General features: G+C 34.3%; 1 protein-coding gene across 3 annotated transcripts in view; it reads right to left on the reverse strand.

The window, feature by feature from the left end:
* Nucleotides 1-737: 737 nt before the first annotated feature.
* Nucleotides 738-18,968, reverse strand: part of RFX3 (regulatory factor X3) — a 117,481-nt gene continuing 99,250 nt past the window's right edge. For all 3 annotated transcript variants that reach the window (XM_071580767.1, XM_071580766.1, XM_071580765.1), the window contains 6 exons: nt 14,412-14,509; nt 13,986-14,135; nt 12,324-12,532; nt 11,187-11,340; nt 9,109-9,151; nt 738-7,626 (listed from right to left, as the gene is read on the reverse strand). In XM_071580767.1, coding sequence (XP_071436868.1) covers nt 7,388-7,626; nt 9,109-9,151; nt 11,187-11,340; nt 12,324-12,532; nt 13,986-14,135; nt 14,412-14,509 — 893 coding nt within the window. In that variant the 3' untranslated portion in view covers nt 738-7,387. The remainder of the gene's footprint in view (nt 7,627-9,108; nt 9,152-11,186; nt 11,341-12,323; nt 12,533-13,985; nt 14,136-14,411; nt 14,510-18,968) is intronic.

Here is an 18,968-nt window from a genome sequence, read left to right on the forward strand (position 1 = left end):
TAGAATGCAATTTTTCTACCTTTACTACAATTTTGTCTGACATACCTGTCTTAATCTTGGTATCAATAGTCATTTTGACGTTCTAGCACGTATTACTTGGTGGGTCCTCCCCAGTTAAAATAAAACTGTGCCCTTCTTTATATTAATCAGTGCCTGCAATTAGAGATCCATAAAATACATGACCCAGTAAGATTAGGCCTTTGTCTTTGTTTTGTGAAACTGTCAAAATATGTAATGCATTAGCATCTTGCAGGGTATTTAGTGCAAAAATTGCAGAATATTAAGAGCAAAAATTGCAGAAGTAGCTTCCACTGGTAACAAACCAACACCACTTATTCACAGAGGTCAAAGTCTGTGTGCCCCCTCACTGATAGCTGCTAACTGGCTAAATCTGTAATGGGAAATTACTGTTAATATTGAAATTAATAAGAATATTACAATCTGTATATCCTGGGAATGTGACAGCTACTTAATAGGACTGACACATTAGGTGACCCTGTCTTGGCAGGAGGTTTGGACTAGATGATCTCCAGAGGTCCCTTCCATCCCTAACAATTTTGTGATTCAAAATACTTGTTTCTTTTGCCATTTGAGACACACTTGTGGCTTAGTTCTGTTGCTGACAAATAAAAAATGTTGTCTTTTTTAAAAGGTGTAAGATTAAATAATTTTAGTCTCAAAATCAATAGTACAACAATCCAAAATACTTGGCTATATAAAAACTGAAGCAATTCATATCTGTTTGTAACAAGAAAACAAATTTATTGATTTTAAAAGACAAGACACGATTTTGTTTTGAAAAACACAAGAAAGCTAGCCTGAGTTCAAGTCTGAAATATTCAGAAAAATCCTACTGTCTTTAGTATGTTCCAGTCATTTTTTTTAAACAACACACTAAAAGTTAATATATATTTTTATAATTATAAAAGGTCCCCAGTTATTGTACAGTACACAATACAAATTGCCCACAAACTATTATTTAGCTCCTGCCAGTTTTGAGAGGACATTATATACTAAAAGATTTAGCATTTGTCACAAAAATCACATCAGGAAATACGTATTTACAAAATCAAATACATTATACAAAAAAAACCATCACGTTATTCTGTAAAGATGTCTTCTTTAAATAATTAAAAAGTATATTCAACTGTAGCCCAAAACCTGGAAAAGAACATTACATTATCTCTCACATACAATCTACAAAAAGTTGCTTACCTCATTTACATAATATATTCAGTCAACTGGAAAATAAGAGTTTGAATATGTCCTAGTATTATGATGTTTTTGTGCTGTGGGACTGGATAATGTAATCTGCCACTTACTAAGTGAAATTTAAATGATGGCACTTAAAAAAAACAGTATAAAATAAATACAACAAAGGAAGTTTCCTAGAAGGTAAGAAAGCCCTGAGTGATGATGAAATTTCTGATTGGTAGCTCTAGAATTAACCTAATTAAAGTTTACCACCTCAGGCACAATTTTCTAAGTTTTTGAAAGGCACTCAAAGTTTCTTTAACAGCCTCATTGGTTTTTAACTGTAAATCCAAATTTTCAGTGGGGATGAGTGGAGATGGACAACTTGCTTTGGTACAAAGTGGTATTTTCCTAACATATTTTAAGTTGCTTAACTAGGTTACTCTAAGATGGATATTTAATGTTTAAATACAAGGCAATCACTTCAATATTGTATGGAAGGGAACTTTACTTGGGGAACCCATGAAGTATTCTTTGTGTAAAAAGATTTTGCTGGTATCAGTGAGTCAAAAAGAATTGAACTGAGTTCCTGGTAAATACCAATCCATGCAACGTTGTTCCTCTGAAGCCTAAATTCCTCTTACAAAGGTATTTATTATTTCAGAGTAAATTTAATCCAAACTAAAACTCCTGTAAGATGTTTGCACCATAATCAAGAAAGTGCTTAAGAACAGACAAAGAACATCTTCCTGAATTAGTGTTAAGTGAGGCTCATTTGATGCCCATAGGCCTGTTCTGGGCCTTGTTTTCTACAGTGAGTTTCATCTTAATGAGCAAACTCCAAGGACAATTCGTACCAAATATTTAATGACTCAGGGCTTCCAATCCCAAAATGCCAATTTTTTCTTTCAACAGCAAAAGGGAAAAAAAGTCAGAATAAAACAAGGGTTAAAAGATTTTTCAAACTAAGGCATATTTTACTTCAAACAAACACTAGGCAGTCACTTTGTAAGTGGCTTTTACTATTTCTTAGTTAAACTGGTAAATTAAACTCAGGTCTACTGGCACATAAAATCACTAGCAGCAATGATCAAGGCATGCAAACTCAGAAGCATTTACAGTAAATTATGAATAAAAATGTTGTTAAATTAAAACCCTTTGAGTATTGCATTTGTTATTTAATTATGCATTAATTCGCATTAACTGACTAAAAATGTTTACAGCTTACTTGCACTATATTACTGCCGTAATTCCCTTAAACAACTTAAAATGATACTCTTTTTCTTTACCCTCAGCTAGACTTAAAAAAGTACAGCTGCTTTAGTGTTTGCTGACTGACTGATATTGCAAAAAAACAGTAGAAAATGTGTTTTCACTTAGTAAAGTGGCATCAGTATCTCTAAGTTAAAATAATCCTTACTTGCTGCTACACTTGTTCCCTTGTTCTTTTATGCAGCAATTTTAAGAACATAGGGGCTTGCTAAAATATTTGCTCATGCAATTTTTATGTTGCTCTTAAAATTCTGACATTCAATAAGGGTCATCCAAACTGTACCCTTGTAAGTGAAATTTAATAGAATACCTTCATCTTCTAGCTAGTTGTTATTGCAGTGGCTGAGTTTTAAAAGGAATATGAATATAATTGTGCACTTTTTGTTCCTATTTCTAAAAAACACTGCGAAGAATTTCAATGCAAACACATCAAATATTCTGAAAAATTTATTATTACTAAGCCTTCTCTTAATCCTAAAAATTCTCTTTTACAGTATCAGAGTATCCCAATACTAACCTACCTCAGAAGATTTTCAAAATAACTGAATATATTTTCTAAACCTTTATCTTCCAAAGGCATCTTAAAGTAGACAACTTTTTATTTGTAGAATCATATGTTTGATTTTCTTTATAAATATATGCAATTACGAAAACCAGGGAGCTGAAGTACTGTTTTCTATTAGACAGTACACATCAATGGCAGTGAATATTTTGCCTACATCTATTCAGCCTCCTAGTAATAAAAAAACATCCCCATATAGTATGCAAGTATTTACTTAGACATAATTAAAAAAAGTTTACAACACTATCAGCTATTTCAAAGTATATGCTCAGTGGACTAATTAAATTATCTAAAAATCTTTGTTCCCATCATGTTACTTACAATGCTCAAAGGGTTAATGCAAGGCATTATATCAAATTAATTTCTTAATACTAGAACTAAGCACTGTGTGTTTATGCTTCTATTCCAGTTTTTATTGTCTGTGTTAAATCACCAAACCAATTAGCAGAGATACTAGAATTTCATGTACTGATTTGTTTTAAACCATATACAAAGACCATGTCCTGTTAGTGTGACAAGGGCCCAATTTTCAGAAATTCATACTGCTCTCTCAGTAAACTCTGAAATTATTGTTGTATATTTATATTACTAATAAATCTAATTGTTTTGTCAGCATGTTTATGGCTCTCAATGATTGATTAGTTTTGTTTTGTAAAAACGTTCTGAATTAAACTGGACTGTAGTGCATCTCTAACATAAATTTTTTTCTAAACAATGAAGATGTCAACTTGTGAGAATGACAAAGATATCAGATAATCTCTCCGAGGGAAACAAGCTGAAAAGAACTACATGTTTCAGATATTTAAAAAATACCTAATTTTAAATAAAATTTTTATATAGACTTATGCATTTCTGAATGACAGAACATTATCTATTTTCTTATTTTTTTCTTTTACCTAAAGGCAGTAATGCTGTAAATAATCATTTTATAGGCAAATAATTTAACATCTAGTTTACAAATTTTTATGGAACATTTTTAAAATGAAGGTGCTTAGAGCATGCTACAGTAGAACAGAAAAAAAAATATAAAAAAGAAGCTTTAAAACTGATTTACAATGAGAAAGATGAAAATGTACCAACAAATTCTAATAGATGTAAAACTTTTGAAAATTGGGCCCTGTGTTTTGAAAAGGTAGTTCAATAAGACTTCTTCCCCCACACTGTTCACTGTGCTATTTGTGCTAATGGGGGAAATGCCTCTAAAATAATTATTCTGGATTCCATTTCATGATTAGATAAAATACATAACTCATGTCAGCTCTCATGTCTGCCCTGTGGACACAGGCTACACCTCTCCATAGTGCTGACAACAGGCCCCGTTGCTGGTGTGGCAATGCAACCACACGCTACACATCATAGAACATGGGCTGAGGTATTGGTATCTCTGTAGTTCAATGATTACTAAAACCCAACTATTAAATAGCAAGAGTGTGCAAAATGTTTTATCTAAGTGTTTGATTAAAATTTCAGTAAAAATAAATCAGGAGACCCCCAAATCTCTTAAGTATACAATGCAGTTTACAGTAAGATAGTTGCTCTAAAAAAATCTGGTAAAATCTTTAAAATTTTAACACAAGAATACAGACTCCAGTCAGTTTTCCAAATCAGGAATAGTTCCAATTTGTTCTGATAATACATTGTTTTTAGAAGCTATGAAGTACATTCCATTTTTTCTATTTAGATTTTTGTTCAGTTTTGGTTTTCACTGTGTGAGAGTGAACAACTGAGTGGAGTGGGGAACGAAATAATGAATGATACTCAAGTCCCACCATATGAAGCAATCTAAATTTACTTTTACAATCGTACTCTTTTCTCAGCAATAACAAATTCAACATTAAAGCAAGAAAGGTTAATAATAAGAAAACACAAACCAATACAAAAATTTCAACAATTACTACAGTATTTAAAAAAAAAAGCTGAAAATTAAAAAAATGTTGAATTATTTCACTTTATTTTACTTGTAAACATCTTATAATGCACAATGAAGGGGAGTAAATATTTATCACAGCTTAGTTTTAGCATTTTTGGTGAAGGGTACAGCTGTGCTGATTTCTAAAGAAAAATCAGGACACACTGAGTGATATATGTGAGGACAACAAATCCATAATGAGATTCAGTGCATTTATGAGTTTAGAAAAAGGAATATAAACCTCACTTTTACTTTTTACTGAGGCAAAAGCCATCTACTGACATTAGTAGGAATTATACCTACACAGAATGAGCTGGATGGGTTCACAATTCTGCAAAGGAATTAAAATTTATTTTTGTGCACCAATAATGTTATAACATTTTAGTTTATGTGCAGCTGTATTTGGAGCACATGTAAATTCTAGCAACAAACTTTTTTGCTATAAATACACTGTTCCATTTTACATGCTCTTCTCCCATTTGGTATACATGATTTTAAACTCATTGTCAGACACACTAGTTAACCAGAATAAAAGAATTGTAATTTTCCTGCACAGTCTTTTCTGTAAAGTTGATCTTTTTGTGTTCTCTACTTTTTGGCTTTTTCTCTTATTTAATTCCACTATCTTAGTGTAGCAAATTCATGTGTCTGCTTAATGAAATGTTTATGAATCAAAACTTGAGTTCTTTAATGTCAATTAATATGGTCTCTACAAACTGTTATTATTTAACCATTAAAATGTAATATCTGACTGATACACAACAAAATATAGAAATTGAAAACATGCACTGCATTAGGTACCTGCTCATTTATTTCTTTTTATTTTTTAAAATTAAAAGTAGGCAAGGGTTTAGAAAATATATAATCATGCTTGGGACTATGGTCAATCTATTTTGACATTTTAAGTTGGTATTAAAGCTAGTTTTGCTTTCCAAATTCCCAAGCAAATTTTATTTGTATTAAAGTGAAATCCAGCTAGAAACAAGAAAAAATAGGTTTATTGTCATTCTAAGAGGGATATTAAAATCATTTAATAATAAAAAATCCTTTTACTCTTTTGAAGGCCATGTAACCTGTCCTTACTTCTTAGGGAATTTGAAAATGACAGGCACACCTTGTTGAATTAATTTAAGAGTTAAGAATAACAAAAATTACTAAGTCTTAGCTTCAGTTCAGTTTAAGGCACCATGTAATAGCCGAGGTACAATGATCCCTGATGTACATTCTTAAATGGCAATGGTCCATCTAGCCACCTATTCAAATTCTACACAATTGGGAATAAGTACAAGTGAGGTGTGCCAGTTATACTGCCTTGTCTAATTTTTGAAAAAATTTAAATCCACTTTAACAACAAGGAAATGTTTTCAAAAAGAAAATTATGCAGGCTGCTACATTCCTTGCATTCTATAAATCATCTTTTCTAAGAGCAGCAGATTGAACCACTAGTAGGAAGAGACCTGGAATAGAAGAAAGTTATCCAAGAGGAATGTTTTCCTGTATGTCCAGTTCAGCATAAGTAGCACATACACTTAAAATTAATAATAATCAAGTCACTTCTCTTTTAGCTTCAGTTTCTAACAACTACAGTGCCCCTGAACAGCCAAAAGCATCTGTTCAGTGGCCTCACATATAGAATCAGTAGTCTTAAAAACAGAGGAACTGGTATGCAAATAATATCTTGAAGTGTTGATTTTAAAGGAAGCTTGCATTGTTAACATCATGGTCAGATAATTAAGTATGTTTATGCCATACAGATTACCACATTCTGTTACAATTCTGTCATTTAAACACGCTTCTTCCTCACAGAAAAAGACTAGAAGATCTCCTTAATCCTCCAGCATTATTACAAAAAAATCCCCCTGAATACTCACAATTTTATCAAAATAGTGTCTTCTCGTAGTACGATGAAAAGCACCTTTTTATAACAAATTTGATACATCTGCTGTCAAATAAGTATGCCTCCAGTGTAAATCAAAGAAAATAATTCTTTTGATATTTCACAGAAGTGCATCTAATTAAAAACCTATCTATATGAAATCAGCATCATAACTAATAATTAACATTAAAATATTTTTAAAAACTATGACAAAATTAAATTATTATGAGAGGACAAAACATTAACATTAAGCTTTTCAAAAATCCTGCATTTGACAAGAAGAAAATTCTCCTTATTGAGCAGTCAATGTAAAATAATTCTGTTTAAAAAAAAATTTTTTTAAACACATCTGGCAAAATACATACACACATTCCATTTAACAACTCCAACAAATAATGATCAGCTAATGAACAGCTAAATTTGACAACAGTCAATCTTCAGACTTATTATCTTTTTGCGCTTTTTTTTAGTTTGTTTTTTTTTTAGTTTTTTTTTTTTTTTTTAGTTTTTTTTGTATGAAACCTAAGGGGCTAATGTAATGGGGGTTGTGTTGGAGGCCAGGGGAGGTTTCACATTAGACTGCAGTATATGTATTTCCAGTAGCACTGCATTGTCTGATAGTCTGAGTAGTTGCAACAATGTGCTCATTATGAATTGGGTTCAGAAGGTTCTGCTGTACTCCACTCTCAAGCACTGGCTGCATGCAGCCCACCTGGAATGCCTGGTTTAGCTCAGTTTTCTCTCTCTTGGCTTGTGGCTCTCCACTTTCATCCAGCTCTTCATCTATTTCACTTTCAACTTCACTGCCCTCATCTGCACAAACAAACCATCATGTAACTAGCATGAAGGGAAAACATTCTAATACAAGGGTCTTCCTTTTGCAAAAAATACAAAAGTACAAGGAAGACTAGCAGTCTGGTAAAGCAGAAATAGAAAATTTTGAATTTTAATGGAAAAGTCAACTACTATCTCAAATAAGTAAACAGACTAATTGATCCACTTGAGTTACACACTGTTGATAGAGTATGTGCAAAAAACAACTGCAGTCTCAAAGAAAAGCTCTAACGACATCAACCTCATATTGTAAAATGCCTCATTTCTAAGACATCATGAACAAAAGAGTTGTTACTCTTAGTTCCAGACAGGGTAACTGAGGCAAGGAGATTTGTGGTGACTCAATCCCAAATTTTTACATACATTCTTATCCTCTGATGCCTAAGGGTTTTTGGATTTTTTATTTTCTAATTTTTATACATTTTAGAAGCAACTGGAGCGAGTGTAGATTTATTTTAGTGTACTTAGTATTTCCAGCAGCTTAAGTTCAATGTTTATGCATGCTGACCCCTACCCTATATCAATACCTCAAATTCAATTAGCTATTTAGTTTTGTTTTCAAGGCAGAAGACTGAATAATATCTTAAGGCCTGTGCTATGAGACATAAACATGGGCCAACAACCTCAAAGCCCAGAACACTGGAAGGCCTCCAAGTATCCTTGCGTGTTATGAGGAAGAGAAGGCTGATGAAAAGGCGGTTCCACACTCCCCCAGACTCAATTCCTGATGGAGTGAGATGGGGGCAGGATGAGGCAGGTCTGAGGGGATGGGTGAACTGGGGACTGGATGAACAGTATTATCAAAACCATGCAACAAGTGTCGGGACACACATACACACACACACAGGGAGAAGTGCATCATCATGTATTCCTGAAGGCCCTAAGCCTGGACATTAAAAGAACCTTTTTATCTTATCCTACACTAAGTTGGTTCGTAGTCCTGTTTTCTGCGGTCTTTCTCAAGGCATCACTCACTAGTTGGGTGTTCTGAGGTATAGTCATCCCAAGTCACTCAAGTAGTCAGCATAAGAATGTATGTCAAAATATGGCATGAAGAGGTTATAAAGAACTTATTTCTTTCTGACTACTTGCATACAATTCTTCACTTAGCAAAATAGTCACTACAGCTAAATACACATAAGGATTATCTTGTCTTTCCTCCAGAGCTGTTACCTTCCTTTGTCCTATCAGATAGAACAAAATTCTGCATAAAAATTGTAATATTTCTTTGTGACAATAATAACCATCTTTAAAATAAGATTCTTATTTTCAAACCTATAATAGTCTAGTCATTGTTACATGTGACATATTACATAGATAACTCTTGTATCCATATAACATAAAAATGCACTTAAAAGAATGATACAGCTCTAAATTCTCTTTTTAAAATATAATGACTTATTTTGCTCAGACATATTAGCTCTAAAAAGAATGATACACTGGAGATATTAAAATGCTTACCTTTATCCATATTTCCAGGAGACACAGCATTTAAATCACCAAACTGCAAAATAAGCAATAAAAAACTGGACACAGTCTAAAGCAAACGTGAACTTAGGATATCGATGATGTAGCAAACCTCTGCTCCACTGGTTTCATGCAAGCATTCAAACACATGATCTTCACTGCAACCACATCCATGACAGAGCAATTCCCTTCCCATTCCATCTCAGTCTTGTGCTTATTAAGACAATTATCACTAAGTAAACCCTCAAAAATGAAAACAGAGAAGTACAAACTTTTTTAAAGATTGCTTCATCAGGGCCTTTGTTGCTTGAAGTGAGCAATTTCTGTGTTTTATAAAGCCATAAATTATGACGGACATACATTTTGAACCGCCAATGCTGTAACAGAAACTGCTTTTTCAAATTTCCCAGCAACAACTTTAATTATGCTGGAACAAAAGTCAGGGTGTGTCATGGTATTGCTAATCTACCTGTAAAGTAGATGAAGGACACTGCTAAGAAAAGATTTATAAACTGATAACTGATTTACATCAAAATCCAGACCTCTTAAGAGAAGTTGTTTGTAAGCTAGAAACCTTACTCCCTTTCCTTCTTCCCCGGTTTCTCTTAAATAGGATTTGGTAAAGCAAAATGCCACCAATGAATCTCAAATGAAAGGACCACATTATTTAGATGAATACATTTCTAACCACGAATGATGATACCAGTGTTTTTCAGAAGAACTTTGCCAATACCTGTATCCAAAGGTGGGAGAAGAGGAAGGCTGAACTATGAGAATGCTTTTCTTAGCTGCAACACCATTTTATACTCCCTTACAATTTTTGTTGAGACTGTAGTGTTGTTGTTTTTCAGTCACAGCCATCAAATACACAGAAATATAAGAAGCCATGCATTTAACATGTTTCTTCTACTTTCCCCTCAACTCCAAAAGTTTTGCAATACTTACTTCCTTGTAGTATTTCCATCTTCAGTCTCATAAACTTTTTAGAAGACCCTATGCTACATTTATGTCTAACATATACAAGTCTGTTGAGGCAGTAAGAATGTAATAACTGTACAATTGTGTAGCACTTACTGCAAAGTAAAGGTAGGCAAGAAATGTAAGATCATGTACAGTGATGCTGGACACTAAGCAGAAATGTTGTTACTTAGTTTTTTTGAAACATGACATGACACATGATATAAAATTGTTTGAGAAATAAAACTGAGGAATTTCTCAATTTCTCTTGGAAATATATAATATATCTTGAGGGAAGAATGATGACTGATGCCAAATCAAGTAGCAAAATCACTTGCAATTTACTGCTAACATAGAATATGATACAGTAACTTCCAAGTGTAAAAGTGTAAGAAGTCCATCCTATTAAGTACCTTGTGTATTTTTAAATGTATCAATTTTCCAGTATTTTTGAAGCATAATTCTTTGGTAACAATTCATGCATTCCTCTCTGGCTCACTCAAAATAAAAGGTTGGATGAACTACTGAAAAGAAAAGGGATAAAATAAACTTTGTCTTGAAGATGCCACAGATGAGTATACAAATACTGTTATGCATGGAGACTCTGGTTCTGTTTTTTAAAACAATAAGCTTTGAAATACATGTATGAAAATAAAATGTTTTGCAAACCTATATGTATGTCTGCACTTGTCTTACTACATGTAAACCATCCTTCTTAAGTCAATGAGGGTATATGTTTTCCATGGGAATTCAAAACATGTGCAAATGCATGTAAACAGATCCACAGAAATAACATGTTCCTATTACTCTGCTCTTTTTTATTTTCATGCAAAGTATTCAGTTCTCAAAATCTGCAAAAAAGTTGTGTGTTGATCAACATTTTTCAAACTGTGCACATGAATCTGCATGCAGATTTGTAAAAGAGGAAGTTCATTTAGAAATAACTAGTTTTTAGAATTCAGTGTGAACCAGTGAAACAAGCTTGAAACTGTTGTATATATTTGTAACCCAATCTATTGTTAAAACACTCCACACAAATGTTTAAAAATTTGCAAAGACACTTTCCCATAGTTATCACTAAATCTATCAATCTAGTCTCTTACATATTGTCTTACCTCTCCCATAACTGCAATAGGTGTTTCTCCTGTTGCCTGAGCAACACGATGTTCTACTAAGTAAAACATGTATTCATCGTAAAGCAAGCGGATCAGATGAAAAGAGCCAAAGCTAGCAGCACTGCGCAAGGTTAAATCTCGAATCACCATTGAGCTATTCAAAAATAAAAAATATATATTTATGTATTATATGTCACAGTCATTTTAACATTTATCCATGTAGACACTTCACCTCAAAACCAATATTCTCAAAAGCAACATTATCCACAAATGCCTCATTTATGGTATCTTTGGAAAGCGATGACCAGGAAAGGCAATCATTTGGTTTTTTCCTTTCACTGAAGGTACTGCTGAACACCACAATACACAAGAAATAACCAGACTGGCTGGTTTTCAGTTTTGACCTAAGCATAACTACTAATACTTGAGCAAGGGCAAAACTTAACATGAAAGAAACTTTGTTGAAAACAAAACTATGTGTTTGATTTTAAACCCAGACTATTGCCTAAATAGTGTCTGTTGTGTCCACCTCCCAGGATAAAAGTTTTAATTGCCAAAATATAAAAAAACTTTGAAACTTAAAACTCAAAAAAAACCCCAAACCAAAACCAAAACTTGTGTCTTCGTATTATATGACAAATTCAGGTATCTTCAGCAAGCCGTTGCTACAGTCATGTTCAAAGAACAAGGTTTACTCTGATAACTGTTTCAATAAGCAGCTAACATGGAATGCTTTTCTTAATGTTCTTTTTACAAATTAAAAGCAGGCTTTGTCTTCCTTGTCTAATAAACACAGATGCCACAATGTTTTAATAAATAATACTAACAATAGTGGCTTAATAATGGTGTAGTTATTCAACCAAAAAACTGTCGCATTATGTTTCTAACTCTGGACAAAATTCCACCTGCATTCATTTGCAGATGGCCTTTAAAACAATAAACAAGGATCATTTAAGTCGCTGCTCACTTGCAGATAGCCCTTAGTTTAAGGTTAACAACAATAATACTCTAAAAAAACCCCCACGTTTTTCACAATGAACTGAGCCAGTGTTTGGTATTATATTTGTCAACCTTACTACAGTGCACAATTCAGCAAATAAAACAGTCAGAATGTTACAGAAGTCTATTAAATACTACCTGTAGAAGGACCATTTTAACAGAAATTGCCGTGCTGCTTTAGGAAAGCTGGGTCTTCCTTCATATGGTTTCAATGCTTGCATCATTACATTATCAAGCCAGGCAGCCCACTGCTCCAGAGTGCTCTGCTGTTGAAGAGTCATCTTGAAATCTGTTTCTAGTCTCTGAACCATGTTGTCATCACACTGGCACACCCAGGAAGCCTGCTCCTGTTACAGCACATGGCAACTCTTGAATTGACAATACATAAGCCGAAGCACAGAATGTAATTATATATCAAAGATTAAGGTATTCAGTGGGTGAAAAGGACAAACCTCATTTACTAGACAAACTAAGCAGTTTTTATATCTGTCGTAACTTTGTAGAAAGCAAATGGGTAGGAAAAACATAGCATATAAAAAGCAGACATCAAATCCAGAAATTAGAACAAAGAATGGAAGCAACACAAGTTTGTTGTAATTTTCCACATTCATTCGCACAAAAAAAAGGCTTCTACTTTTCTCATTTTTCTACAGAAATATTCATGACTTGTTATTTTTTTCTAAAACTTCAGGCACGGCAAGCAGGAAGAAGAGTCAAATGGGGGGGTTAGAGTAATAGTAGAAGTAGGAAGAAATCAATTTTGCTCTGAAGAAGTTAAGCCTAAAGACAAATTCTGTTCTATCATCTTATAAAAGAAATTTGGTACACAAACAAGGATTGTTCTGTTTGCTCAGTCTTGGCAGTAATAGATTACACATTACTTAAAGTATAAACTGCACACAAATGGAGAAACACATTACACATCCAATAATCAGCAACTTAGTGTTACCAAGTTTAAATAAAGCTAGCTGATCAATTTAGAAACAGACAAAAATCAAGGCTCACTAAATGTAAACACTCTTCTTAAGCTCTAGCTATTTTATGCCAAGTTAACAACTCATTCACAAGCTCTGTATCTGTGTCCATATATATTTAATATATTTTATCTTTTGTCAAGAACTCTTGACAGACTTCTGTTAAGAGTATTAACACATACTTTAACATTTATTCACAAAGAAAAGAGAGAAACAGAACTACCAGGAATCTGAAACCTTTCACTTTCCTGGTCAAAAGGAGGAAAGTATTTTTCATCAGAGGAGCAGAAATATATAGAGAAATTAAGCTTAGTAAAAACATAAAAACAAAAGCTTACGTTCAATAGGTTCTCATCTGTACCATTATTCAGGAGATGTTGTAACTTTAAGCATAGGCACTTAGACAAAATATACTAATGGTATGGGTTTTTAAATAATAGAGGCTCTACTGAAAAATGTTTACATTTAATAGCTTTAAGACACTTCCAGAAGACTTGCTACTGAGATCTAAACCTAAAATATAATTCTAGCTACTATTAAGACATCATTCATGGTACCCATTCTAAGAATGTATTTTTCTGTATTTGCATAGAGGTTGGAAGAATACGTGTGCTTCAAGACAGTAAATGGAAACAGAAAATGGTTCTGAGCTGTTACTTTCATAAAGTGTAAGTCATCGTATTTGGACAGAATCACTACATATATGAATGAGCAAAATGTTTCCACTTTACTTCTTTCATAGAATAATGTCAGCTAACAATAAAGTCCAAAATGATAGAGGACATAACATTAAAAAAAAAGCCTGTTATTTAAAAGTACAATTTACCTGAACATTGGCAAAATCAACACGGTTAAGATCACTGAGCATCTGATTGATTTGAGAAGTATTTTGAAGCACAGCACGAGCTGCTTGAGCCAGGTGATTAAGAGATGTATATCTTCGCAGAGTCTGGGCAAAGGCACTTACAGCGGCAACCTATGAAGACATTTATTTGTTTTTAAATATTGTATTCCATATCTGTAGATTAATTCCACAGATTGAGTCTTTACTTTCTTTTTAATAGTCTTTATTAATGAGTCCTCATATTTGAATTATGCCCATGTAACAGATCAAATAATATTATTTCCTCTCCCATTATTTGATGCTTGATGCTAAACATGAAATTTAGCATTAACGTTAAAATGCTAATGCTTTTAGATGCTCCTGCCCTCTTTGCCATTGGAAGAATAATATTGCAACAGTTTTGTCTACCTTGGTTTGTATCATCCTCTGTGGAATATTGTTCATGGCATTTGAAAGCCAACCTTCAAGGCTTTTTGCAAAATTGCGAATGGCTTGGGTCAAGGCACCTGCGCATTAGAGAATAAAAACAGAATGAAAAGAAAGCAGAGTACCTGTCTTGAAAGATTTTGCATCCTCAGAACTCCTGTACTTAACTTTCAGGTCTAATGTTTTTATTTACTAAAAGGCAAATCTAGTCCAGGTTCAAAATGCCTCATTCAGATAAAGATTACACAATAATGATTTTAATTCTGGTTAAATAAGCAGTTCTGACTTCTTCAACAATCTTTGAAGAAGTTTGTGATTAGCAGTATTGTTTTGGGCACACCTATAGAAGAACAACAGCTAAGTTGAAGCAGTTGTGATGGAAATTTCCATCACAAACTTTCAGCTTTCCATTTCATCTAAGCACCTCTTTTAGAAAGCAAACTCTGGGGAAAAGTCCAAATATTGGAATACTTCAGTTTCCTCAAGTAAGTCCAAAGTGACCTTAAGCCAATTTTTTAGTGTTGCTTATTTCAGTTTTAAAGGAAAAAGTCCAACATGCAGTCCTTAATGACAGCATCAGTAAGCAAGATTTGTTTCACTGATAGAAAGTGAGATTATTCAAATGACTGTGGAATCTGTGTACATTTTTCTTTCCTATAGCACCCGCAGAACTGCCGAGTGACTGAAAGAGATTTAGAAGAAATTGAAGAAGCCCCTACAACAATCTGCACTACTAAAAACTGAAGTTTGCATTTGTTTAAGGAGGAAGACAGGAAGTACTGTCCCAAGCAACTATGCCTAGAAAAAAGAAATTCATATCTTCTTAGGGGTAGAAACTTTGTTTTCTGACATGTAACACTTGCGCATTGACATAACAGCATCCACTCAAACTGTTGGAAAAACTAGGAGAGAAAAAGAAAAAAAACAGAGGTTTCTGAAGACTAGTAAAGAATGAATGCAACTACCAAAGTGAAAAGGAAAACACCAAAGGGAATAATAACTTTTTAAATAATACTCTTTTTAAGAAAGCTTTACCAGAAAAGTAAATTTACTAAAATTTTTACTAAAAGAACAACTCTATTCTTTGTGATACCTTTTTCAAATGTCTTCAAATTTGCAGTGATAAGCAGCAGAATCCACATTGGTAATTTATGTAACTCACTAAGCCTTTGAATGCTTAGTTGACCACAATCTGACCTTAAAAAGTATCTGTATTAGCTGAACCCTCTTAAGGTATCAGGGTTTTTTTCTCCCTTGAGGTTTACATGAGAAAAACAAGATTTTTTGGCTCAACCCTGTCAATCACCTGGCTCACTTGTACTGCTTTGTAATTTATTTCTGTGCACTTACTAATTGACTATGTATCCACTCACATATTCTTACCTACAAGACAAGAAAATGCAAAGTGGAAGTAATAATGTAAATACTGTATGAATGGTACTTAGACATTAAAAAAAAATACTGCTTTTTAACTTCTAGTGCACTTATTAGTCTTTTTCACCCAAGTAGATTGTAGTGGATTTAGCTGAGCCAAAATATATTTTCTCACCGTAACCCTCCAGTGCTGTGTTTCTGCACTGGTAGCTAGAGAAGAGTTGAAAACAGGCCTATGTTTTGGTTACTGGGAGGAGACACAGGTTAGGTCAGCTGACTTACACTGACCAAAGAGGTATTCCTTACCATATGATGTCAACCCTGGTACAAAAGAAGGAGGGGAGGAGGTACTTGCTCTCTCTGGTAATGGCCACCTGCTGATGACCATTGCCATGTTGGAGCTCTGCTTCTTGGAAAAGTGATCATTCATCACTGCTTGTGGGAAGTAGAGAATTGTTGGCTTTTACCTTGCATGCATGTGTGTGTGTGTGTGTGTGTGTGTATTATTTTTACTTTATTTTCTTTTCTGCATAAAATATAAACTGCCTCATAGTAACTCATGGTTTATAAGATTTTTTTAGTTTCCTCTTCCCTCTAAGAAAAGGAGGGCTGAGGTGGCTGGGTGGATATCTGGCATTCAGCCAAGGTGAATCCACCACACATATATATATTACAAAATTATTTGTATCACATTAATTCTCATGACCTTAAAAAATAAATACAGAAGAGCAGCTCAGACGTGAAAAAGGCCTTTTACTAGGAAGTAAAAGAACAAATGAAAGGATTTCTCAGTTCTGAAGAAATAAAATAGCTAAAATAGATCATCAGTATTATATAGAACAATCATTAACTTCTAATGACTTTTGGGAGATATATTAAATACAGAATTTTTCTCATACTCTATTTTAAGTACTCATCCAGCCATTACCATAATGTGAAGTCCCTACATCCTTGAAGCCTTCGTTTATGTTCACCTGGCTAATGTGGAAATCAAAGAAAACTCTTTCAAAGAATGTTTGCATTAGGAGTATGGTGTAAAGTAAATGGCTGCAGATTGTTAGATGTTACTAGGCACACACAAAATGATGTGGCAATGGCAGTTACTCCAAGTTTGATTTGGATAAGCACCTAAAAAGCGTCACTTCTGAAGCAAAAACCCTCTCACATGAACCAAACTAGGCTTTATAGTCTTTCCAGTACTTAAAATTTAGTCTGTCTTTCCAATACTCAAATTTTTTGCCTGTCTGGAATTGTGTAATATAGTGTGGAAGTATGTTTTGCATAAATTCTCCACCTATCACAGAAATTATCTCACAAGCAAATTTGTTACTGTCCATTCTGTCACTTGTGAAGATGCAAAAATTCCATTCTAAAACAAAATAGCTCTGTCCTATCTTGCCAAAGACACTAGATAATGATGGTCTTTATTCCCGACTCAAGAGCACAGCATTTCACTTTTCTTAAAAAAAGGAACTTTGCTGTTTTATGCATGGCAATTCTTCATTCAGTCTGTGTGCGCTAAACATTACAACAGAAAAATTTAACATAAAGGTTTAAAATAAAGCCATTTTTTTCCTCAGTGGCCTTTTTTTCTATTCCAGCAATATGAATTACACAACTGGGTAGCACAGTAAGACATGTTTAAAATAACAAAACACTGAAAATGCAGACATTAAAAATACCTCTGGTATCTTTTCATCTATTCAGGAAAAATGCCATGACTGTAAAGCAACAAACATTTACAGTCCCAGCTCTTCCACAAAGTCCAAATTTCCCTATAAACTGCTATGTTCCCACAGAGGATGATGACTTTGTCTACTTCACCTAGCTCTGTTATTGTCACAGTCAGCCTTATGCCATCCTCTGTCTCTTGTAATGACTGCTTTTATTCAAAGGCAGGAATTAAAAAACTAATATCTTAAACACTTAACAGTGAAGAAGAAACCTGGCTGGACCGTCATTACAGGAAAGTTGATAAGAAAAAGCCATTTAGTTAGCTGGTCCTAAAGATAAAGTAAGAAAATACATTAGCCATCTTCCAAAGATAGCTCAGAGAGTAAACTTCTGAGCAGAAAGCCAATGGACTGTTCACAAAACAGAGGCAAAACTCTTTTGGGAGGAATTCATCTGGGATGTTTTTGCATCAAACAGTCTGATAATCATCCCCCAAAACAGGAATGTCAAACTCAGCAGGTACCAATTAATCATATATGACTAGAAAGAAAGAAAATAGCAAGGAAAGGACATGATGCCTGTAGTATTGATATTAAATGACTGTTTCCCATTTTCTTGAAATCCTGTACTGAGAATGCCTAATGCATCCTATGAAACAAAGCAGGCAGACACCAGATGCCACAGAGCCATCATTCAGACACTTCTGTAGAGACCAGGCTGTGGCAGAGAAACAAGTCAAAATGAAGATGAAAAGCAGGTTTGATCAAACCCCACATCTGCATTGTTATGCACCAGATTAGCAATTGCTGGGTCAGCACCACCTTGTGAGGGTGCGTGAGTGTGTGTGGAGGGGCAGGGATGGGTCAAACCTCACGGAGGTGGGGTGGCATTGTGTCCCCCATGGCAGGGCCTGGAGCCCACATGGGGAAGCCCCAGAGCAGCTGCCAGTCACAAACAGCCATAACACCCCACAGCTCCTGAAGGCCCTGACCCAGCTCGGACTGGCAGGGACAGTGAGAACACGGCCCTCACCATGGCCTGGGAACACAGAGTGGCCAGGGGGTCAGAGGCTCTGTCGGCAGATTTGGCTGTAGAGACCAGAGAAGATAAGGAGGCAGCACGAGGTCTTCATCTGGCCTTGGCCTGTTCTCCTGAGCTGTCAGCAGGTGACCTTCTAAGTGATAACTATGCTTTTTAACCTTTCTTTTTCTCTCTTTATTCTTTCCTCTCTTACTCTCGTTTCCGTTATTCTTTTCTTCCTCTAGTGGGTAACCTAAACACTTTCTGCAAGGTGTGGGTACTTCTCCTAAGTTGCATGGAGTTTGTTTTTGCTGGGTGTAACAAAAGTTCCTTATTAGCAATGCTTGTTAGTCCTAGTAATCTGCTGTAATGCTTTAAGAAGTTGCATGTTATCTTGTAAAACCCTTTTTGCCAAAATGCCTATTTTCTCACCAAATTAAGAGAAATCTCTTAGAGAAAAATGTGTATAGT

The sequence above is a fragment of the Pithys albifrons genome, chromosome Z, assembly GCF_047495875.1.
Source record: "Pithys albifrons albifrons isolate INPA30051 chromosome Z, PitAlb_v1, whole genome shotgun sequence".
In the NCBI taxonomy this organism is placed as follows: domain Eukaryota; kingdom Metazoa; phylum Chordata; class Aves; order Passeriformes; family Thamnophilidae; genus Pithys; species Pithys albifrons.